The sequence below is a fragment of the Oryza brachyantha genome, chromosome 3 (genome assembly GCF_000231095.2).
Source record: "Oryza brachyantha chromosome 3, ObraRS2, whole genome shotgun sequence".
In the NCBI taxonomy this organism is placed as follows: domain Eukaryota; kingdom Viridiplantae; phylum Streptophyta; class Magnoliopsida; order Poales; family Poaceae; genus Oryza; species Oryza brachyantha.
Genome location: NC_023165.2, coordinates 10,087,138 through 10,112,789, shown reverse-complemented (window position 1 = coordinate 10,112,789; position 25,652 = coordinate 10,087,138). Strand labels below are relative to the sequence as shown.

At 37.0% G+C, this 25,652-nt stretch overlaps 2 protein-coding genes across 6 annotated transcripts; one reads left to right on the top strand and one right to left on the bottom strand.

Moving 5' to 3' along the window:
• The first annotated feature begins 16,024 nt into the window (after positions 1 to 16,024).
• Positions 16,025 to 17,070, top strand: LOC121053902 (chaperone protein dnaJ 20, chloroplastic-like). Its single transcript, XM_040522402.1, has one exon. It carries the CDS (start codon positions 16,257 to 16,259, stop codon positions 16,764 to 16,766), a length of 510 nt encoding a protein of 169 aa, XP_040378336.1. The 5' UTR covers positions 16,025 to 16,256; the 3' UTR covers positions 16,767 to 17,070.
• A 1,457-nt stretch (positions 17,071 to 18,527) lies between these two features.
• Positions 18,528 to 24,247, bottom strand: LOC102708979 (probable ADP-ribosylation factor GTPase-activating protein AGD14). Of its 5 annotated transcripts, none has more exons than XM_015835809.2 (14): positions 23,776 to 24,246; positions 23,550 to 23,611; positions 23,160 to 23,247; positions 23,008 to 23,069; positions 22,679 to 22,775; positions 22,031 to 22,423; positions 21,385 to 21,936; positions 21,018 to 21,125; positions 20,743 to 20,883; positions 20,570 to 20,677; positions 20,411 to 20,488; positions 19,283 to 19,409; positions 19,122 to 19,182; positions 18,528 to 19,043 (listed from the first exon to the last, which is right to left on the bottom strand). In XM_015835809.2, the coding sequence occupies exons 1-14, from the start codon at positions 23,875 to 23,877 to the stop codon at positions 19,022 to 19,024; spliced, it is 2,001 nt and encodes a 666-aa protein (XP_015691295.1). In that variant the 5' UTR covers positions 23,878 to 24,246; the 3' UTR covers positions 18,528 to 19,021. The 5 variants fall into 5 exon arrangements, 4 of the variants coding, with proteins under 4 accessions (XP_015691295.1, XP_015691293.1, XP_015691296.1 ...); XM_015835807.2 differs by having other exon boundaries at positions 18,528 to 19,029; XM_015835810.2 differs by having other exon boundaries at positions 19,122 to 19,167.
• Between the last annotated feature and the right edge of the window lie 1,405 nt (positions 24,248 to 25,652).

Genomic DNA, 25,652 nt, shown 5'->3' with positions numbered 1-25,652 from the left:
CTTTTTTGCCTAGCCCCCTTTTGATCTTATTTTTCTTTTCCCACTCGCTTTAGGTCTTGTTTAGTTCCTAAAATTTTTCTTCAAAAACATCACATCGAATTTTTAGATATCTAAATAAATTATTAAACATAGATAAATCAAAAAACTAATTACACAGTTATAAAAGAAATCTTGAGACGATTCTTTTGAGCCTAACTAGCCCATGATTAGTCATAAATGCTACAGTAACCACATGTGCGAATGACGGATTAATTAGGCTCAAAAGATTCGTCTCGTGATTTCTAGGCTAGCCGTGAAATTCGTTTTTTCATTCGTGTCCGAAAACCCCTTCCGACATCCGATCAAACATTTGACGTGACACTTCTCCCAAAAATTTTCTCAATCTAATCAGATTAGATTGAGAAAATTTTTGGGAGAAGTGTCACGTCAAATGTTTGATCGGATGTCGGAAGGGGTTTTCGGACACGAATAAAAAAACGAATTTCACGGCTAGCTTGGAAACCGCGAGACGAATCTTTTGAGCCTAATTAATCCGTCATTCGCACATGTTGGTTACGGTAACACTTATGGCTAATCGTAGACTAATTAAGCTCAAAAGATTTGTCTTAAGATTTCTTCCATAACTGTGTAATTAGTTTTTTGGTTCATCTATATTTAATGCTTTATTTAGATGTGCAAAATTTTAATATCATATTTTTAGAAAAAAAAAATTTGAGAACCAGACCAGCCTAAACACCACCTTAGTCGCGTCCTGCCGCTCCGGCGCTGCAGGCTGCAGCGGGCGGCGTTGTGTACTTGTGTTGGGGTTTGGAAGGGTGTTGTCCATGAGAAATTGCAACTATACTATAGAATATTTTTGGCTTGGAAAAAAACATAAATCCAACGGTCATTTGTTTTAGCTTTAAGTCCTATTTCTTTCAGCTTAAGATTATTATAATCTAGATTATTGAGTCAGATTATTGTAAACTGATTGTTATAATCTGTAGTAGAATAAGCTGTGAGTTATTTCTTTCCTAGATTATTAGAGTCTAGATTATTAAGTTTGCAAGTCTAAAGAGAGAGTGAGATGGCATGGTGGGTAATTTTTTCCAATAATTTAGAAAAAGCTCATCTAAATGAGCTTATTAGATTATAGTAAGCTGGGCTCTAGATTATAATAAGCTACTTCAATAAGTTGTCTATTTCTTTCAGCTTACTTCTAATAATCTGGATTATAATAATCCCAAGCTGAAAGAAAGAGGGACTTAGTATATTATAAACAGAAAATCTACCGTATGGCATATGTCCACATGTGAGCGAGTCTTCATGTCGATACACTTATGTGATGCGTGCCACTCTTTTAATGGCGTTCCTTCTTACACGGGTGCCGTTTCTCCAAGTCTCCGTGCAGTACCGATCTTTGTTTGTGGCATCATCGGTGCTAATCTCCGGCCACGCTGCTCCCCTCCGTTGGCTTTGCCGCTGGCATCGATCTTCGTCCGTCCTCTGTGCTACCCTCGCCATGTTACATGTAGCGGTGATGATACTAGATGATATCTGGTGTTAGATGGTACCAACTGATATTATCTAGTTCATAATTTATTCTGTTTGAACGGGATTTCGTTATGTAATCGGCATGTATTATAAAGATATATTATGATAGTAACATCTAGCTTGGACAGACCCAAATGGTCAATTAGAAATATATATTAATTTTAACTTAATTGATCTAACTCTTGTTATGCTAACCGAAGCAAGTCCGCAAGTCCTCCTTGGACGACAAAGTAAGACCTATATTAACGACACAGTGTACTACGGAGGTAAGAAATCACTTATGAGCAACAATACATTATCTCTTGGCTGCACATAGCCAGCACAACGAGAAAGCCCCAAAGCCTGCATCGAGGATTCGAGATCAGGGAGCGAGCTTCAGAGGAAGAAATCACCCATGGCTGACTTGACCTCAAGCAAGATTTGCACTGACCGAGAGTTGCCATGGATGATACACATTGAGTTTGATGATATGTTTATAGATCCATCGTTTAGGAATTTGAAATTATTTGCACGTGATATGGGACAGATCCAAGAGAGGCAATTTTGTTCTGGAGGTGACACCATCCAAGAATCACCCCCTTGGTGGAATTTTTGAAAAGCAAGGCCAACACAAGCTTTCTATTTTCAGAAGGCAAGTAAATTTTGTGATATTTATTAGTTTCGATGAAATGTTTGTGCTATAGATAAAATTTTCCCAACACTCCTCCCCCTTGGCGGGTAGTGGCTATTGGCTCTAGAGGTCAGTGAGAGTACTTAGGCTCTCCTCGTTTGCAAGGAAACAAGGAAAACTCTCATCATTTCTTATGAGCACGTTTTCAAACTACTAGACAAGTTATTTTTGAAATGTATATATATGTGTGTGCTATTTTAAAATTATATTAATTTATTTTTAATTTTTATAGTTTATAATAGATAATACTTAATTTATCATCTACTAATAAGGTATATTGTTTTGCGTTATCTTTTCCTGCTTCCTCTTCATTCACTCTCAAGCTTACCCTTAATATGCAAGTGATGACAATTTAACTCGTTGGTACCATACACCTAATAGATATGAATATATATGAGCTAAATTTTGTGTCTACGGCATGCAAGACCTAAATTAAAGGCCATGGTTTAGGTGACTAATTCATTAGTCCCTTCACTTTAGTCTACTTTAGTCCCTAAAAACCCAGACAGGAGGGACTAAAGTGACTAAAATTGTATTAGTCTATTAGTCCCTTCCATAGGTATTTATTTGGACTAAAACTTCCTTTCACACTTGTTCACTAACCAAAATTTTTATATATGATGTACTTTTTAGTCTCTTTTAGTCCATCTAACCAAATAGTAGGGACTAATAATTTTAGTCCAGAGACTAATTTTTAGTCCTAGAACTAGAGAACCAAACACTATCCTAAGTTATTGGTAGGCATGTCGTGGATTATGTTCTATCCTGATAGGTAATCCATGGGTCCCTAAACATACATGTCCATATATGAATTTTTTTAATGACCGTGTTGTCGGTAACTATAATTCTGGTTTGTAAGTGCAACAAAGTCATAGTACTAACGGCTTAACCATCTTTTCTTTATCTGGTGATGAAATAATTTGTACTCGGTTGTAGAATTGTGAATTTTAATATGTATTTAATACTTCTAATACTTTCAAAACAATTGTAACCTGTAGTGACGACGATTTATTGTTTATACTAAGCTAGATAGATACCCCAATTACCCACTACCCCATGGACATGGCACAAGTTACATATTTTACAACTGGTAAGAGGAGTACGTATGGGTCGGACGAGTATTGGGTGTCGGGGATGACATTGGTTCCCAGCCCATGATAACGGATGTCTGGAGTCTTTTTTTTGGGGTTTTATAGAAGCATATCTGCCTTATTGTTCCGTTGCCTTTAAAACAACTTGACCATGGTAAGGGTAAACTTTGAGACAAAAAAATACATGGTGTTTTCCACTCCGTTGCAATACCAGCTATAGTCGGGGGGTTCTTTTTCAGTTATTAGTGTGAACTATGTCCTGATGTGGCCTTTAGAACGATGGTTTGACTTTATAGTAAGAAATAATCAAATGACATATTTATAAAAAAAATAAAAATAATCTATGATTACAAATTTATATATGTATTTCTAGCGATGTAAAACTAATGCTAAAAAATAAGCTTCGACGAAAACCTCTAAAATAAATTCTAAATTTAATGATGAAAATTTAAATATTAATTTATAAGCATAAGAAAATACGAAAAACATGAGATGAAAGTTCTATAAATGGCAATACTAGCTAAGATGCATCCTATAAAGCACTCAGACATTACCAATTAATCGGTGCCATAAAGATAACCCATTTTAAATAGATTGAGTACTACCGTTTAAATGGTCGGTGTCAAATTTTGGAGACATAGACACATACCAACTGGTTGCTTTCCCAAGAAGTGTTCTGTCATCGCCACTGTTCCAAACAAGTTGTTATTTTTAAACATTTTAAGTCATAGTTTTGACACCGACAATGAAATCCCTGCCATAATTTTAGTCTATACGCTTTTCATAGCCATATTCATCTCGATCAAACAATATTAACCCCTCCGTCTTAAAATATAACAACTTATTTCAAAATATGTCTCATATAGCACCTTTTCTATCTACCCGACATCTAAACCAATCCCAATCATGCTTCATTTAATTTTTCCATCACAATCAATAGCCATATATATATATATAATTTATATCATTTGTTTTTTCCAACCAAACAATCACCCCATATTTTACAACTGGTAAGAGTAGTACGTACGGGTTGTACGAGTTTTGGGTCTCGAGTTCTTCCTCGGTTCAAACTAGGAGTGGACAGAAAGCTTATGGTTCGTTAGCTCGCTCGACTTGCAACAAGCTCGACTCGGCTTGAGTTGTTCCATTTTTCTAACGAGCCGAGCCGGTATTTTAGCTTGTTAGAGATAACGAGTCAGGTTGAGCTAACTCGCGAGCCTTAACGAGCCAAAGTCCAGACCGCATGCCCGTAGACCATAGGCCACAAGCCCATATGTCACAACCCAATAAGCAAGAGAAGTAAACCCTAGGCTCAGCTCTCCCGGTAAAAAACTCAAGGGCAGTACGCCGCCGCCGTGATAAACCGACAGCGCGACACTTCTTTCTCGGATGGGGGCTCGGGCTCTTGGCGACAGGCACGCCGCCTCCCCACCTCCTTCGCTGGCGCGCCGCCTCAGCTTTCCCCAGGCTCCCAGCTCACCGCCGACTAGCTTAGCTATCCCACCTCCTTCGTCGACGCACCGCCTCCCCCGCTGGCTCTCCCAGACGGCCAGACCCCAAGCCCTAAGCCCCAAGCCCCCACCTCCGCCACCAGGTCGCCTCCTCACCTCTCACTCTCTCAACCCCTTTTGTCGTTGTCCACTTCACCTCCCATTACAGCTGGCTGTCTGGGACCAATTTGCATGCTTGTTTGTATTTTTGCATGATTTGTATGCTTGTTTGTATGATTTGCATGATTTGCATGTTTGTTTGTATTTTTGCTTGTATAACTTGTTGCAAATTTGTTTAGGGCTAATTTTATAAGCATCGGCTCGCAAGCCTAACGAGCCAGCTCGAGCCTTCTAACTAGGCAAGCCAACCTGGTTTTTAGCTCGTTACGATAACGAGCCGAGCCAAGCCAGCTCGTTATCTTAACGAGCTAGATCGAGCCGAGCCGGCTCGATATCCACCGCTAGTTCAAACCCAGGCCAGCCCACTGCTAACACTAATGCAACATATCTATTTTATTATTTTGTATTATATAGTGTAAACAAATAGACAAAAATAAAGGCCTATAATTTTCTTAGGAGAACTTATATGTGTCTTCACCGTGTTTTATAAATATTGTCATGATTAAAACTTTATCAATTTGAATTATGAGGAGTGTGCTATAGAAGCTATGGGAGGCAAAAATACAATGGTATATTGAATCTCGTAATCTCGTATAATATAAACTTGCCCATAAGTTTAAGAGTTATGTCTATGCGCTCTCGGGGAAGAGAAGAATAGTCAACTAGACTTGATGCACAGCTTAGCAGAAGGTGACCTATCTTTTCCATTTTGTGAACGCAAAAATAAAACACAAGAACGAAATTGGTTACCCAGCCCAAAATAACGGATCTCCGGCGTCGTTGTTTTTGTTTTATGTAAGCATATCTGCCATATTGTTCCGTTGCCTTTAAGACAACTTGACCATGGAAAGTGAACTTTGGGTTATAGTCGGGTATTGTTCCGTTTTCCACATCAGGATATTGTTCCGTTTTCCACTCCGTTGTAATACCAGTTATAGTCGGGTTTTTATTTTCAGTTATTAGTGTGAACCATATCCTGATGTGGCCGCAAAGTCTTATAAATGGCAACGTTGACTGACTTCATTTTATATAGCATAAGACTTTTTTCGGTACTATTTAAATTCATATGGATACTAATAAATCTAAACATAATACATATATATATATATCACAAATATAAATATATGCATAATTAAAAAGTTTTATAATATAAAACAGACGAAATATCTTGCACTCATACGTTACCAATTAATCAGTGCTATATATAAATGACTTGAGTACTATAAAATATAAATGGTGGGTGCAAATCTTTTCACGGCATATTTATAGATGAAAATAATTTATAAATAAAAATTTATATATGTGTGTTTTTATCAATAGTAATGGCTGAAAAATAAACTAAGATTAAAAAAATCAAAATCAATTTTATATTTAAGCTCAAATTTAATTTTTAGGTTATAAATATAAACATAAGTGAAAAATGAAGGTGTCTGTGTCAAAATTTGGAAACGTGGACCCATACAAACTATTTGCCTTCACACGAAGTGTTCCTTCATCGTCGCTACAGTTCCAAACAAGTTGCCATCTTAAACATTTTAAGTCATAATTTTGACACTGTCAATGACATCCCTACATAATTTTAATTTTAGCATTTCTGCTCTTCGTAGTCATATTCATCTCAACAAGAGAGTATTAATCCCTCGTCTTAAGATATATCAACTTCTAGAGTTGAATTTGTCCCCATAATACATCACATTCTCGGATTAACGGCTCAACTCAACCAATCACAATCATCTTTTATTTAGTTACTTTACATATTATTTTTTATTTCAATCAATAGCAAGCATCTCCTATTTAATGTTACCTCGCTCCTTAGATTCCATTAAAAAACACTCCAGAAGTGCCTAATTTCTCCCGGTCGTGTTGATACCTATTCCCCCAAAAGTTCGTGGGTACACACATGCGTCATTGCCTCGTGCTCGTACGTTAGCCTTCTGCTTCAGCATGGTGGAGGTTTAAAGACACCATGTCATACATGCAACTATGCAAGAGCATCAAAGACACAAGATGGCAAGAGTACAAACCAAGCTCCCTTTCAGCTGCATCGAGTTGCAGACTTACACGTTGGCCGTTTATAAAGGGGGCGATTATAAATTTGCAATCGGTTTAAATTGTTATGATAAAACTATCGCCAAAAATATAAAATTACTAAAAAGACAGATATTCAAGTGACATCTTTACTGTATAAGAAATTAATACGTAGTAACAAATTTGCAAAAGGTCTTTATAAAGGGCAACTCGGGTTGCTGCTCCTGGTCGGCAGTCGGACCCATCCAACTTTTCTCCCAGGAAGACGACGTGTCGATATGGCACGATCTGATCTACTGTCTCCCCAGCCTTCATGGAGGAAGAAACAATCATCAACTCGACCACTCCAAGCAGGAGGTGTTTACCACGAGGAGATGGTGAAGATAATAAATTACATTGTAGATATATTATTTTTACATCTACAGTATGTTGTAAAGTTAGAGGGTGAATGTTTGGTTTTTTTATATTTGTAAACGAAAAATAATGTGTGAATAAAACTTTTAAGACAATGTTGAAAATAAACTTTGATGAAAAACACAAAAACAACTCCAAATTTAAGGTTAAAAATTTAAAATTTGGCATATATGCATAAACGAAAAGAGGGGGTGATAATGAATGTCTGTTTTTATAATAACTTATAATAGTTTGATTTTTATTTATTCTATTTATATTGGAATACAATTTATAATATTGTTATCTTTATTTTTGTCAAGTAAATTCCAGAATACTGCAATTATTTTATCAAAACTACCACTTTGCTACAACATTAGATTGATATTTCGCAAAGTTATAATAACAAATATTTTTATCATAAATCTATAACTTTACCTCTTTTGTATGTATGCCGTATGGCCTTAATTTATACCAACATATGTGTATGACAAATGGGCTCAGAACTTTTCAAACAAACAATGTTATAACTTTCTGATAAAATCATTTACTATTATTGTACTTTCAAAAATATTCAACTAAAGTTGCAGCAAAATGGTGCACTGACATCTTTTCGGTTCTGTTATACTTATAAGCCAAAATTTAAATTTTCATCCTTAAATTAAAAATTTAGAGTTGATTATGAGTTTATTCACCGAAGGTTATTTTTTCATTCTTGATTAGATCTATAAGAAGACATATTAAAGGTTTTATTCACAATTTATTTTTTATTTATAAATATGTCGTAACAATTACACATATTTTGATATTGCTTCGATTTTGGTCATCCTGTAGGTAGCCGTTACATATGTTACGAGAATTTGCGCGGTTTGGATTAAAAGTATATATGTCGACAGTTTTTTTTAGTACCTCAAATTTCTTATTATCTTACTTCCATAAATCTTATCACTTCCATTCATCCCATATTTGTTTAGCACACTAAAGTTTATTAACGTTATAAAATAATTAAAAATAATTAACCTTAAATTTAAATTTTGGCTTATAAGATAAACGATAAGGGTGTCAGATCCTCTGCTATCGGTGTTGGAAATCTGGCCTCGGTCACAAATACTATAGTATGATGCAAAAGAGAGCGATGCTTCCTCTGCTGTACTATCTATCCGTCATGGAGAGTGTCGTTCGAGTTAGAGACGAATGAGTTGTTATGATGCAAAAGAGAGCGATGCTTCCTCTGTTGTTTGTATTGGGTTTGTGAACTGGATTATATTTACACGATGCGAGCTCCGGGAATAAAGACACCAAGGCCAAGCTAGGGATCGAGATAATCAGCTGTCCAGTAGCACTAGACTGAGTTTGGCCATCGTGATTTTACAATTACGATTACTTTTTAGTATAGAATCGATTGAATGCATTCTAACATTTGATCGGCATATTCGAATAGCTAGTTAACTGTTATGATGTTGGATTTGTTATAGTAGAAGTTCTAGAAGTGTATTTGGGGTTATTTGATATTAACAGATATACGGAAGAGATAATTTAAGCATGTTTCCATGGATTTGTGGTTTATTGTTCTATTTAACGTCACATAAGCCTATTGTCTTTATAAAAAATATTTTTGCTTTACCTTCATTGTAATTTCTTATGGCACTTAGTTACAATATTATTTTTCTCATTCTAATTAAGTACTACTCCCTCCATTTTATAATGGAAGATGTTTGACTTTTTTATTTTATTGTAATGTTTGATCATTTGTCTTATTAAAAAAATTATGAAAATATCATTTATTTTGCTTGTGACTTTTTTTATTATCAGAAGATCTTTAATTATGACTTATTATTTTTTATATTTATACTAAATTTTTAAATAAGACTAATGGTCAAACGTCGTAAGAAAAAAGTCAAATATAGTATTACTTCTGTAATAATATAGGGGATCCACGTGTTACGCAGGAGTGCTGCATAGGATCTGATTTCTGGTGTGTCGATCAACGAGAATCTGGAAACTGGAAAGCATTGCAACACCGGTCGGCACGTACGTCGTCGTCTTGCGCTCTACTATCCCGGCCCTCTAGAACCCTGGCTCACCCCACCCTCCCTCCCAAGCCGCCCCAAATTTCTCCGTCTCGCTCGCCATTGCCGACCGATCGCTATCGCGTCACGTACGTACACCGCCGCTCATCTAGAAGCCCAGCTAGCGAATTCAATCATGCATCTAGCCCAAAGATCGATCGATGCGCTCCGAGGACGTCCTAGTTGCAACGGCACACAGTACTACTCGTACTGTAGTATTTTGAATCTCTAGACGAGAGAGAGGATATTTCGTAAAAATAAAATAAGAGTCTGGTTGGTTTCGTTAGTCCTATAACTAAACTTTAGTCTTGTGACTAAAGTTTAGTTTCTTTTTTAGTCTCTACTGTTTGGGTCAAGTGACTAAAGGATGACTAATGAGCGTACTAAATGGTGGATTTACTTTGGTGGGCCCCACAATTAGTCTCTTTAGTCCTAAATAAGTATCTTTTTAGGGACTTATTTTAGCATCTCAAATAGAGACTTATTAGTCCCTCCTGTTTGGGATTTTAGAGACTAATATAGACTAATAAGTAGGAACAACCAAACAGGGTCTACGTTGATGTCCCAAAATAAACAAGTCTAGTATATGATTAAACGCTAAATATAAATATAGTGTATACTCAGATTAATTGTAGTACTAGTATTTGTAGAATTTAAATAATATAAACATTTCACTGATTATCATGATTTTTAATCATTTCAATGATTAAATAGGCAATCAGATGTTTAAAGCAAGTATAATAAGAGTAAATGCGTTAGATATAAGGATTTGAATGTCTAGATGAAGGGGAGAGATGCTTGGGCTATTGTATATGCTAGTTCAATTAATATGTATAATTAATATGTATGAAGATAAATACACGATTAAAATATATTAATAAAACATATCTCTTATTTATTGTGTTAATAGCCAACTACTGTATGTTGGACCTATTATAGTATGAATATAGTATAATAATATATGCGTGCACGCGCGCATACACATATACATAGCCAATAGTTAGTTGTACTATTAAACTTGCTTTTAGAAAGAAATATAATCAACCTAAAATTTTAAAATTAACTATTAAAGTGATTAAAAGATAATCATTTGACATACTCTTAATTTACACTACACAAAATAGAAATATTTATATTTTATAATAGTATCTAACTGTGTTAGTTTTGTTTATTTAAGGAACAAGTCTAGACAATAGATACATATATATACTTATATTAATACTCTTCATATTCTTTTATTTGATGTCATTGACTTTTCTGTCTATGCCTCATCATTCATGTTATTGAAAAAATAGAAAGTTATTAATTATTTTATTCTGATTTACTTTATTACTAATGATACTATAGGCATGAATTATAGTTTTATATATTTTAGAAAATAAGATAAATAGTCAAAATATCAAAAAAAAGACAACTACATTAATAAAAACACAGAGACAGCCGTGTCTAATCGTATATTAGGTTTATTTATCTAGAACCGAGGGAGTACTCGTCTAGTAGGGGCAAAAAGTTCTAGACGGGAGCAAAGGAGAGGAAACCAAAAACAACGGGTTGTTTTGATGGTTTAGGCGGAGAGGGGTCGGCCAGGTCATCCCATCATGCGTGGTCTCGCTGCGTGCGTGCAGATTGTCGACGGATCACAAGGCTACTGCCTCCGTCTTATATTAACTTTACTTTTTAGCTTTTTTATAATATTTTAACTCTTTTTTAACTTTTTTATAATTAATATTTTTATTATTACTTAATATTAAAATATAAATAGTATTTTATAGTTAACTATTTCTTAAAATTTTTTATAATTTTTTAAATAAGACGAATGGTCATACAAATCGAATAAAGTTAGCAAGTCAATGGGTAGGATCGATGCGAAATATATCCACGTGGACTGTTTCTAGAATCGACGTATCCGACGTCAGCGTCGCTAGCCCAATTGGCTTGCGGCCCCTGTTTTTGGATTAATCTTGACCGCTTCCTAAACCATCATCTTCATCTGCAAGTCGAGATCAGGGACAGCGTACGCAAGCTCGACCCTAGCTTCTGCTACTAGCTAGGGTTTACTTAGGGGTTGTTTAGTTTATAAATTTTTTTATAAAAACATCACATCAAGTTTTTAGTATATATTTAAAGAATTAAACGTAGTCTAATTACAAAACATATTTTAGATTCCACCTAAAAACTACGAGACAAATCTTTTAAGTATTCGATGTGATGTTTTTAAGAAACTTTTTGGGAACTAACCAAGGCCTTAGCGGCGGTCATAGGGTCAGGAAAAACCGGGGCACAAAACCAGTACAGAGATTATCGATCTCAGATTAAAAGAGTTGTGATGGTATCAAGAAGTCAGGAACCGGGTCATCCAAACCTTTACATAACATCAGTGTCACTCTCGTACTCTTATCTTTTCATTTTTATTTATACCTATGAGCCAAATTTTTAATTTTTAAATAATATAAGTTGATTTTAGGGTTTTATCGTAGTTTATTTTTCAACCTTGGCTTATAATCACCAGGAACACTTATATAAAAGTTTTATTAACAGATTATTTTTTATTTATAATTATGTCGTTGGTATTTTTCTCCACAGACGAAAAGGTAACCCCTCGATCTTTAGCTATCAAACAACTTGTGCCACAGGTGGTTTTGAATATCTGATTTGATGTCATGTGTTTATCTTTTGATGTTGGGTTGTTTATCATTTTCGTTTAGCGAGTTTTGTTGTTTATTATGCTGACAGTCATAGATTTGACATAATATACGCGGTTCTATTTTTCTTTATGTTGGCAGTCGATGTCGTTGTGTTTATAAATGAACATTACATATGCACGATATATTGCCACGTTGATATTGATAGTTGTCTTTCTTGCTACAGAATACACTTGTTAATTATTGCTCTTGCTCTCTATTTCGTCGTTGATATATAAGTAACTCTCGAGTCTCAACAAAATAAAGACCCATGTGGCAAAACATATCATTGCATCCGTCTGGGGTGCAAAGGCTTGTACGGTTTGGAAATAGTTTTTGTCCATTCAAAGTTTCGATAACTTTTAACGATATGGGTGGAAGAGTGATACTGGATTAGCTTATTTGAAATAGGAATATGTGCATTGCGATAGCTAGTTGGATCTATATTTCACTAATCCTAGTTTAAATTATGATGTACGAACATAATATGGATACATTTTAAATAAGAATTTAACGAGGAGGATTAGTGGTTGTCACCCACATCTTTTCGCTTATACTTATACTTATAAGCTAAAATCTGAATTTTAAACTTAAGTTTGAATTTGATTTTGGGATTTTTTTATCGCAATTATTTTTCAACCTTAGTTTTTAGATAAACACGTATATAAATATTTTATTCATAAATATTTTGTTTTTCTTATTCCTACGATAAGCCAAAAGATGTGCACAATCATCTTTGAACGTGTCAGGGACGCACCGCCAAGTACTCCGTACACGTGGTCTTTTTTTAGCTAGCATATATATGTAAACAGTTTTCTGTTATTTTTGTTTTTATATGGCATGATATTTTAGCCATTAGATTTATAAAGATGCTCATAAATCAAAATAGCTATATAAAACCTATACAATGATATAAATTCAGGTATGGCCAATATATTTATAATATGAAAGATCGAGGGTTTAAGGATACTTTGATTGTACTTGTTAGCCGAAATAAAAATAAAGCATCATCTTTCCGCTTTCGATTGTACTTGTTAGCCGAAATCTGAATTTTAAAACTTAAATCTATAATTGATTTTAAGGTTTATCATAGTTAATTTTTTAGTATTTGCTTTTTCAATCTCCGTCATAAAATACTTGTCATTTTAGATTATTTTTATATAGATTATCATTTTGAAGAAATATCCACGGCACCTCTTATGTTAAGTACTTGTTTAGTTCGCGAAATTTTTTGGTTTGAGTGTCATATCGGATGTCGAAAGACTATTTAGATGACTAATTAAAAAAATGATTACATAGGGTATTAGTAAACCACGAGACAGTTTTTAAACCTAATTAATATGTCATTACCACATGTGAGTTATTATAGCAGTCATAGCTAATCATACACTAGTTAGGCTCAAAATGTTCATCTCGTAGATTCATTTCAAACTGTATAATTAGTTATTTTTAAATATATTTAATGTTCTATATATACTCCCACCATGCCAAAACAAATCAACTTTCCAGTTTTCAGTTTTTAGATACAATGTTTAACTCTTCGTCGTATTAAAAAAATTTATGATTAATACTTTTATTTTTATTAGACGATAAAACATGAATAGTACTTTATATGTGACTAATTTTTAAAAATTTATTGAAAATTTTTCTAATAAGACGGATGGTCAAATGCTCGACATAAAAACCAAAAAGTTATTTTTTATTGGCACGGAGGGAGTGTGTCCAAAGATTTCATGTGAAGGGTGAAACAAAATTAAAAAGTAAATAAGGCCTAAATTATAGTAGTAGTAGTACGAGTTGTTCACGTTGGATGGTAAATGACGGTACAATAGAGAACATATCGAGGGGTGTTTGTTTCTAGGGGCTAAATAGTCACATCGGATGTTTAAACATTTATTATAAATAGTAAATATAGACTATAAATAAAACCCATGCATAATCTTGGACTAATTTACGAGACGAATCTAATGAGCCTAATTAATTCATGATTAGTCTATGTGATGCTATGGTAAACATTTGCTAATTATGGATTAATTAGGCTCAAAAAATTCGTCTCGCGGATTAGCTCTTATTTATAAAATTAGTTTTTTGATTAGTCTATATTTAATACTTCAAATTAGTGTCCAAACGTCCGATGTGATATGGAGCTCTAAACAACCCCTGAAGTGAAGGCCATGGATGTGATAGCTAGTACTCTACTCCTAAGTAGCAACAATTATTCTGGAGTAAAATTTGGGTCTACCGGCTCCCTATTTAGTTCACGAAAACTTTTTTAAAAACATCACATCGAATCTTTAAACATTTAAATTAAATATTAAATATAGATAAACATTAAAACTAATTATACAGTTACAGAAAATCGGGATACGAATCTTTCTAGCCTAATTAGGATATGATTAGTCATAAGTGCTACAATAACCAACATACGCTAATAACGGATTAATTAGACTCAAAAAATTCATCTTGTGGTTTCCAAGTGGAATCTGAAATTTGTTTTTTCATTCGTATCCGAAAACCCTTTTTGACACCCGGTCAAAGGTTCGACGTAACCAATTTGAAAACTAAACACCACCTAAAGCAATAGATAGTAGATCGATTTTGGAGTAAAATCTGTGTGCTAGCCCAGTTTAGTTCCAAAACTTTTTTAAAAAACATCGCATCAAATCTTTAGACAACTAAAAATATTAAATATAGATAGAACAAAAAACTAATTACACAGTAATGGAAGAAATTATGAGACGAATCTTTTGAGTCTAATTAGTCCATGATTAGCATATGTGCTAATAACGGATTAATTAGGCTCAAAAGATTCATCTCGTGGTTTCTAGGCGAGCTGTGAAATTCATTTTTTTATTTGTATCCAAAACTTTTTTTGACGTCCGGTCAAATATTCGATTTAACATAAAATTTTCTTTTCTCCAACTAAACACCCGGGCCCGTTTAGTTCCCAAATTTTTTTGCCCAAAATTATCACATTGAATATTTGGATACATAAATGAAGCATTAAACAACGATAAAAAAGAAAACTAATTGCGCACTTAGGGAAAAAATTATGCAACGAATCTTTTACATAAGTGCTACAGTAACCCACGTCTGCATGATAGATTAATTGGGCTTAAAAGATTCGTCTCGCGGTTTTCATGTGAGCTATGAAATTCGTTTTTTCATTTGTATCCGAAAACCCCTAATATCCGGTCAAACGTCTGACATGACACCTAAAAGTTTTTATTTTACCACTAAACAGGGCCAATATTAATGACGCAGCGAAGGAACCGATAAAAATACAGAAAGTTTTAACAAAAATTATTTTACTCTTACTCGACCTACTCGACCTATACTCCATCTGTACCATAAAATACAAACCTATAAGAAAACATGACCTCTGCTAAGATGATAATAGGGAAAAAGAAGTTATCTAAATTTATTATTCTAGGAGAGATTACGTCCTCTCTTAAGTTTATTTTTTTCGGAGGGAGCAAGGACCCTTTGAATCACAGGAATGAAAAAACAGAGGAATAAAATAAATATAAGATTCTATAGAAATATAAGTGTAAAACAAAGAATTGTAAAACATAGAAAAAACATATTAATGACTGTTTGACCACAGGAAAAACACGGAATTTAAGGAGAGATAAAAGAATTTCCTCCAAAACCTGTATGACAAGAAGCATTCCATAGAAATTTTATAAGATTTCATATGATTCATTCCTCTCATTGATTTTATTAAGAGGGCTTTGTAGGAAAAAATTATATAGAAATAAAATTCTCCAAAATTCCTTCGAATCCAGTAGGGGTAAAGTCAGGCTGAAAAATCCAGTAGGGGTAAAGTCAGGCTGAAAAGCTGTCCTAGACAAGAAGAAAGGATAGCGCTTTCAGTGGGCGATGACACCTTTTCGCGCTTATCTTCCCTGCTCCGCGTCTTCTAGAGAGAAAGAATGAGTGAAGAGAGAGAGAGAGAGAGGACCTTAGCGGCCAGCTTCCGTCACACTCGCAGAGTCGCAGCGCTATATAAGCGTATCCTTGCAGCGGTATAGCCGCAACCATCGAACAGCTTCCCCCACGGCTCATTTTCACAAGCGGATCAAGGCGTAGATTTGATCTTGGTTTAGTACCAAGTCGCGACCTGCACGTAGGTGTTGCGTCCCTCGCCGTCACCTGGTGGTGGGGAGAGAAGAAGATCGGCGATGAGCTCGGCGTGCGCGAGGCCCGTCGGCGTGGGGTACCTGGGCGGCGGCGGCGGGGCCGCGAGCTGGTGCCAGCAGCACCAGCGGCCGCGGCGGGCGTGGGCGAGTGTGAGGGCGAGGGCGTCGGCCGCGGCCGTGGCGCCGCCGACGGAGAGGGCGGTGACGATGTACGAGGTGCTGGCGGTGGAGGAGACGGCCGGGCCGGAGGAGATCAAGGCGGCGTACAGGCGCGCCGCACGGCGGTGGCACCCGGACGCGTGCCCCGGGGGCGCCGATCGCTTCATGCTGGCGCGCGAGGCGTACGAGGTGCTCTCCGACCCGGAGCGGAGGCGCGGCTACGACATCCAGCTCCGCTGCGGCGCCGGCGCCGGGCCCCAGGCGGCGCGGCGGGCCGGGTTCGCCGACTGGGAGGCGCAGCTGGCCGGGCTCCAGTGGCGGGCCGCGTCGCGGGAGACGTGGGGGAGCAGGATGCGCCACGCCGCCGCGCGTGCGCAGCCATCTCCCTTGTAGCCGAATCGCACGCGGTGCCTTTTTTTGATTGGGAGGGGTCCCTTTCCTTTTTTTCTTCTTCTTAATTTTCTCACTGTTATTTGAAATGTGTTCGATACTAGGATCACCAGCAGAGTAGCAATACGGCAGTATAGAACTATAGAACAGTATACATATTTCCATTTTGGATTTCGATATGGTCACCTTTTCATTTTGGATTTCCATATGGTCGCCTTTTAAAGAGGAAATCAGGAAAAAGATAATTGACCACTTTTCACGCATTCTAAAGAAGTAAACAATATACAAGCTGTGAAGCCTTAGGAAATCACTTTGTTTATTTATTATGTCCTTTTTATATTATATTTTTCTAAATTCTTCATCGGATTTATGCGTATATTAATATCTTCGGACACATACAGAACAGATATTCGATAGTTAGAAATAAAAAATATCTTATAATATAAAATTAAGAACCTAATTCAAGTAAAGACCAAATAAATCTTCAAAAGGACAGTAGTAAACACCAAATAAGTTTGGTTTGCGTCTGATATGAAAGTATTTAAATAACCGTACGTACTCTTAAACCCGTTCGGCGTTCCAGAACATCAATCAAATAAACAAAGATTTGAATGCAAGAAAATATACCTCCGTTCGATGATCCAGAATATCACAAATAAAACAAAGAGCGCTGTACAATAATAAGGAATGAGCACCAATCAGAATCCCTTGTACACCCGTCTTTACTCTTTACATGGCTATTTGAGAACTAATTTACGAATACAATTTTTATATAATGTTTGTGACTATCTGAAAGTAAATATTGAAAAATAAATTATGAAAAAAACTTAAAAAAACTTCAAATTTAAATTTTAAAATATAAATCTAAGCTTGCGAGACATCTTTCTTAAATCTAAGCTTTTCCATATTTTGATAAGTTAGATTTGTCACCGAGTGTTTCTCAAAATCTTAAGCTACTCTTATTAGAACTATAGTGTTTGTTTGCTCCAGTTCCATCTCTCTTGAAGCTAAAGCTCAACAAAATAGTTTCAGCTTCACCCAAAATAAAAACAGAACATGGCTAGTGTGATCTAAAGAAGAACTAGAGAAGTGAAGTTGGGCTGAGCCACTCAGCAACTTCAATCCATGCTTCGCTACTAGAGTTAAATTTAAAAATTAGAGCACTTAGACCCGTAGTATAATCTAGCACCATAATGTTAGGCTGTGTTCATTAGATCGGATGGGATACTTCTCAATCCAATATGAAAAAAGGTAGCTTATTAGCATATAATTAATTAAGTATTTACTATAAAACTTTAAAAAATAGATATATCATTTAGTAGTTTGAAAAACATAAACGTAAAAATGAGAAAAGATGATGACCCCTGAACGAGAGCCCCAAAGTCCAAAAAAAAGGTGGCGATCGTTTTGCTTTTATGAAAAAAAACGAAATTACATATTTACAAATAAAAATAATTTATTAATAAAATATTTATATACATATTCTTGAGATATAAAACCGAAAAGTAAACTATGATAAAATAACCATACATCAACTCTAAATTTAAAATTAAAAATTTAAATTTTAGCTTATAAGCATTAGTAAAAGCATAAAGACTAGCTGAAACTGAACTATGATGAAAGTAAACTGGCAACATGTTCTCCGAAAAGTAAACTATGATAAATAACCATACATTAACTCTAAATTTAAGATTGTAAATTTTAGCTGATAAGCATTAGCAAAAGCATAAAGACTGGCTGAAACTGAACTAGGAGTCTGGAAGAGATCCGCACACCGGGTAGCATAAATAATCACTTCCGTAGAAAAACGTAAGTATCTTTCCAGTGAACTACGGCAGCTAATATAGTTCCAGGCAATGATATGGCAACATGTTCTCCTAAAAGAATTACACTAAATTAATTCAAGTTGTTGATAAAATGTTGTAAGAAAGCTAGAGTACGTCTACCATTTCCAATCTTCCAGCTCGTCAATTAATTTCCCTACACAGCCAACGAGCAACATTCAATATCTTATCCCTAGAGCCCCTTTCATGATGTTCCGCCTCGTTTGTATATATGCAAATTTTCTCCATGCAGTCCCCTTCACGATGTCCCTCCTTGTTTGTATGTATGCACAACCTCACTAAACAAGGACGGAAGGAAGACAGCAACTGTAATTTGGTGGTGAGCTGCTGAAAAGGATTTCCACCGAGCTTATCATTTGTACACCGAAGCCTCTTTCTATGCAAAAGGATTTCCAGTCGATACAGCGCTCAACGTTATGTTCCTGAAATAACAATACTGATTTCAGTGTGTGGATGAATAGTGAGTATTAGCGAGTGATGTCATATTGGACGGAAGAAGGTCAAAGCAACTTACCGCAGTGGAGAGTTCGGGATTTGCTCGACAAGACATGGAGGTCCACCTGAAGATGCATGGGCTGTTAAAACCTCCCACAAGCTTTATATGTTTGCAGAAACATGCTGAATTGCTGAGCAAAGGTAGATAGATGGTTGTCAGAGACTCAGGGTTAAGCTTACCATGTGACCCGGGTGGAACATAAGCGGCCGTATTGTTGGGGAACCATGTTTCAGGCAAACCATCAACGAAAGAAGTTGATAGGCCAGCATTGGGCAAAGCCGCTTGCAATGCAGTCACATCCATAAACTGCAAAAATGGAGTATGGTTCAGAAAACCAGTGGTAAAAAATGGCCAGACTGACCAGCGCTGCATACAACAGGCTGTCTGTATTGAAGAAAACGTTGTGCTGACTCTAGGTAAATCAATCATTATTCATTTATTCTTAAATAAGAAGATTATGTAGTTTTCAGTATAAAAACAGGTAAAAACAGCTGGAAACTACGGAAAATAGAACACATGTGGTTTAGTACCTTCAAAAGCCAGAGCACCCAGAACTAAAAAGTGCGGCTTTTTTAGTTTTTACCATCAACAGCAGTGGCATGCTTTACTACCATGTGGCCATGTTTCACAACTTAGCAAGTAATTATACCATTTTCTTACCATTTCCTTACTGTGTAACAACCATATTCTAGTCTTTTAGATGCATCCCGTTGAGCATTAGAACAAACCACACACATGGTGTTTTGCAGCTTTTCTTGAGGATAATACTCAGTACACGATTATTCATATAGTTGTAGCAGTTACTCCAGAAACTGTATTTAGCATCTATATTGGATCATGCAGGTGTCATGTCCATCTCCATGAGAATTATGAGATGTTATATTGTTATCTACTGTCTGCTCAATGTGTATTCATTGTCGAATTCCAACCATTTATTCTATCCTGCCATATTGAACGTAGATAGGTAAGTGACAGGGAGCATAAAACGGTATTAACAGCTCCTAATCATGTCAACAGTGCCATCCATAAAATGCGTGATACTCAGCTGCATTGAAACCAGGGAACAGGAAACTAACTCCGTAACATAGTGGAAATTGCAAGTGAAGCAAGCCACAGGTGTTTGCTTCCGGTATCTCTCTATTCTACTTTAAATCTCATTTTTTTCTGTTTACATATTTAAATATTTAAATAGAGAAAGTTAATAATATGAATTCTGGGGCATCAAAAGACACGACTTGGCAGTTTTGACTGGTTTGCCCATTTTTGGATTCTATCGACTACATTCAATGGAAGGAAGAATAGCATACTGTATCTGGAGAATCTTTGTCAGCATCAAATGGAAGATCAAATGGATTCAATGGCATTTGCTCTGCAGAGGTTCCTCCCTGTAAATCAGAGGCATTACATTCCAGAATCACCTAAAGGAACAGCAGATGTGTACAAATATGCTAAATGTTTTAAATTACCACTAAAGTAGTAGCAAATAGTGGAGATGGCTCAGGGAATGGAGCAAAAGGTTCGTTGGGAGCAAATCCACCAATGAGAAGTTCCTGGGAATCATTACCAATAGATTCCTACATGAAGGAAATATAAATTAGGTTGTTCAGGACCATGCAAAATTCATGAAAAAAAAAGGTACCTTTGAAGCTATGGAGCAATTGAATGGATTGCTTGTTGTTAGGGAATTGTCATCAACTCTTTTGTGCACATTAGATTGCAGCTGAGCATTGGACAGATTGTGAGTCATAGTCTCACTTGCATCATCAAATGAATGCCAGAGCTACAAACACAACAACAAGGAGCAGTATTAAAATACTGGGAAAACGGTTAACACTTAACAAGATAGGTCAAATACCTGAATAACATCGTAACAACAGGAAATAATTTGCTTCACAACTTTCATAATTTACTCACCTGCAAATTATTTTCACCAATTGGCTTGTTAGGTTCTACAGAACTCACTAGTGGCAAATCTGGTAAGGATTCTTGGGTGCTAACACTGGCATCAAAAGCGCTCCAAGCCTGAGGAAATGTGAAACAATACTATTAAAAATTTTGAATGCAAAAGTGGAATATCATAGTAGTGTAGTACACTCAGATTTTCTTTTGAAAAAATTATAGAGAACAACTAATCTCATGCATTTGCAAAAGATGCAAAACACAATGCCTTTTTTTTTTAAAAAAAGGAATGGACTGCATTTTATTGCATGTATGTCATGACATGAGAGTACATATTAAAAAAACTTTTCTTGAGCAAATAGGCAATGCAAATTTTCCTCACCTGAGAATTACTTGCATCAGAGGATGTATATTTACAAGGAACAGCAGACTGATCAGTGACAGAAGAATTATTTTCTGAGGTCTTTGAGCTCTGGAGCCACGTTGGTTGACCATTATTTGGTTCAAACTGTTCAAACTGAAACAAATCACAACTCAAAGCTTGTTTATCTATAGCAGCAATACCAGAAAGTCCAGTCAATCCAGGTTGCTTTTCTTCTGGTGGCGTATCGAATGTAGCCCACCCAGGATTATCAATCGATGGAGCTGCTGTGGGCATTTTATCAGCAGATGGAGTTGCTGGAAGCATGTTAGCAAAAAGATCTACTGGTCGATCCAAGACAGTTACAAGTTGCTGCTGTGAAACAGGCTCATTAAAGAGATCTTTCTGTGCAACATTGACAGCATCAGAGAAGGTTGTGAAACTTGGAGTAATGGCATCATCCTTCGTTTGCTGATTTCTTTTAGCCTTATCAGATTCGAAAAACATATCAGCTAAGCTTGAGTTGCCTGATTTAAGAGATGCTGAATCCATGTTTCCTGTTGATATAGTTCTCTACAGAAAGCAATTCAAAATTAATAGATGTCTTGTTAGGTAAGGACACAAAGGAAAACTAATTATTTGATATTTCTTTAGATGGAATTTTTACCAGCTCAGATTGATTAATTCCACTAGAAGCCTGCATGTTTGATAGATTTTGTTGCATAGAGGGGCTGGAACACCCTTTATCAAGGAAATTTGGTGACTCTGGTGCCGTTCTAAATGTATCACTGACGGTTGATCCTGAGCAGTCAGAAGTTCTCGGTCCACAATTCTCATTGGCAAAACGGTCTTCAGACATTCTCCCATGCAGGCTCTGTGGACTGTAAGCAAATCCAGACATTTTCCCATCATGGCCCCTATCGGAACCAGGTTTCCTAGTTAGCATCACAGATTGCTTGCCATTGCGCCTTTCTTCATAATGGTAATCATAAGGTGGGCTCTGAGAAAATGAATGGTATGAATTAGCCCTTCTATGCTCTTGTTCATAGTTCTTTTGATTCTGCAATGAGAGAACAGGAATTAGTTTATACAGAAGCATTTTCGGCAGAACATATGTCGAGAAAAGGAAACTAGAATATAAGTATCAGTTAGAAAAACACTGAGTGAGCTAATATCAGATAAGACCTGCATATACTTATTCATTGACATCTACACATACTGAAAGCAGAATCTCAAAAGCTTGTGACAACAAACGGAGAGGTAAAGAACAGTTCTCATGCAAACTTCTGGATGCTGCAAGTTAAGCTAACCCTACCTGTTTATCTCTTGGAGGTCTTTCAGAAAACCTTCCACCAGCATACCTTCTCTCCACATAAACAGCTTTTATGAATTCCCTAAGACCGTTAACGTGGCTGCAAAAATAGTTTTGGCGTAAGCATGCAAGTATACCCATATGTATTCACCAGAAAAGGTATGTATTTATAACACTTGTTTTTAAAAGAGACGGACAGAGGGACCCTTTAATTAATAAAGAGGTAGCAATTAACAAAGTATAAAAGGTGAAAAAAAAAGGACAACAAAAAGAAGGCGTTCTCGGTGGCTAGTGACATATTGGTAACACTATAGTGACAAAGCTTTTTTTACCTGCTATCAGGTAGCCTCATATTCTGAGCATCAAATTCCTTTAAGAACGATTCCCTTGCTCGCTGCATCAATCAACTTAACAGTTATTATGACATGAATCAAAAGGGGGTTTCCAAGCTCAAACCAACTCAATGGATTATGGATCTCCTTACTTGATTCCCGCCATTCTGGAGGGCCTCGACCTCTTGAGTCGTGAATGTTGACATAGATACTGACTTCACACGGTGCGTGAACTCACGGCTAAAAATCCATCAATGCGTCGTGATAACAAAAGAAAAAAAATGTTATCAGCATATTATATGCAACTAGCTAAGTTAAAGCTCCTTCCTAACTCGACAACTCTGAGTTCCACTAAGATGATGACATATGGGATGTTACGTCAATTCTACAAGCATAAGCCATAAACTGAACTGATGAAAATTACTACTACTGAACTCCTATCTTATCCACAAGCATGAACTAGAAAAAAAATAGAATCATGGCCGCTCGAACATGGATGTAAACCACCCACAAAATTAACAGAGGCGAGAGCCAGCACTCACTGAATGCCGCTGCAGGAGATGCAGACGAAGGTCCAGAAGCTCGTGCACACGTACTGCGGCCCCTGGATCAGAGTTCCAGTACACAAAGAGTGAGGTTTCAGTAGAACAGAAAAATATCACCCCGGATCAGAAGCAGCAACGCGGAAAAAGCAGAGGATCACACGAGATAGCCTGGATCGCCGAGCAGCTGTGAGTGCGCAGGAGAAGAGAGAAAAAAAATCCTTACGAGCGCGTTGCAGTTGATGCATCTGCGGTTGGGCGGCAGCTTGAGGAGCCCCCTCACCACCCGCTCGTTCCTCTCCTCCTCCTTCCTGGACGCCGCCGCCATCGATCGATCGATCACTCCCCGTACCGCACGCGCCTCCCTCGGAACCCCAGCAACAGCAGCAGCAGCAGCTAGCTTCCGCAGAAACACCCGCACCAGATCGAACGACGAATCCCGCAGCCGCCTGCTGGGATTGGATCGCTGCCCCCTCTCCCCGACGAAACAAGTAGCGAGAAACTGTGATGTGGGGGATGCGCGACGGATGCGCCGGGCAGCAGCCGCTGGTAGATGGTGGCGAGCCGGCGACTGAGAGAGCGCCGCCGAGGGGGCGGCAGCAGCAGCAGCGGCGGCGCCGGGGGTGGCGTTGCTTGAGCTGGTGCGGCCGACGCGAGGCGGTCGGGAATAAACGGGTGTGGAAATGGAAGGAATGGCTAGCGAGGAATTGCAACGGCTTCTTTAATTTTTTTAAAACCACGTTTTTAGCCAGACAGCCCCACTGCTCATCCGAGCGCACATCACGTTATCTACTCCTCTGAATTGAATTCTGAAACTGAAAAGATTGAACTAAATTGTGTAAAAAAAAATCATGTAAAGTCCATGCTTTTGAAAGCCCTGGCTGGTGGAGTTTCTCGTGGCTACATGTTCTCGCAATTTTTTTTAGAAATCAGAAGTTCTCTTAAATAACATTTAGCATTTAGCTTTTAAGAGCATAATATCATTTAATTTAGAAAATGAAATTAAATTTAGCTGTTAAGCTGAAAAACTAAAACATTAAATTGCGTATTCCAAGAAAAAAGGCATTAGCACCAGGAATTAAGGTCATTAGCGAAGATACCAAGGATACAGACACAAGCAAGCAAACAGACAGACAGCGCTAATCCCACATTCCCACTGTCCCATGGGAGAGGATCTCGCTTTTGCCGCTTGAATTACGGCAACTCCTAAAACATGTGCCAATAGATCACGCGTCACAGCAAAAGATCTGGCTTGCTACTCAAATGATCAAACTGGGCAACGCCGGTGGGCACGAGATTTGGGCCAAAGATTAGGCCGTTGAGCGGCTCTACCGATGCCGCCGGCTTGTTGGGTGGGAGTGGTGGGCACTGGCCGTGCAGGTGCAGATAGGCATGAACACATGGGAGGGAGTGAGGCGTTGCTGTTGCTGTTGGGTTTGAAGTTGAACTGGCGCTCCAGCTAGACATACCGTTCGCAACTACCAGTATTAAGTTAATGGAGAGGTGCAATAATCGCACATCTGAAGAGGACGTGGTCACTGGTCAGTCCTTGGTGATGATACCTATAGATCTAACGCCCTCGAAATCTTTTTTTATTTTCTTTTCATGTGTTCGTGAATATCCGCAGATCATATTTTCGTTATTTTATGCGAGGATAAATGTATGTGCCCAGATACTAAAGGAATGACTGAGGGCCCCTTTGAATTATAGGATAGGAAAGATACATGAATAGAAAAAATATAGAGATTTATTTGTTAGTAGTGTTAACAAGAAAAAGGAAAGTTAATTACCGTGGCTCCAATGTGATGATTGATCGAGGTATCGACGGATGTTAGATTAATCATCCTATTGACAATATTAATTCAATAAAAACCAAGGTCTGTCATGACTTTTCAGACCTAGATGCGAAACTCAGCATATAAATCATTATCATACTATAAATAATAATCTATATGTAATGAATATAAATATATATATATGAATTATTGTCGTGAATATTTAAATTACATTTAGAATAATATTTATATAGAAAACATTATACATTCTACCTTAAAAATTTGAGGGCGAGGGTAGGGTTGGCAATAGGATGAGTCGATGCCGGGT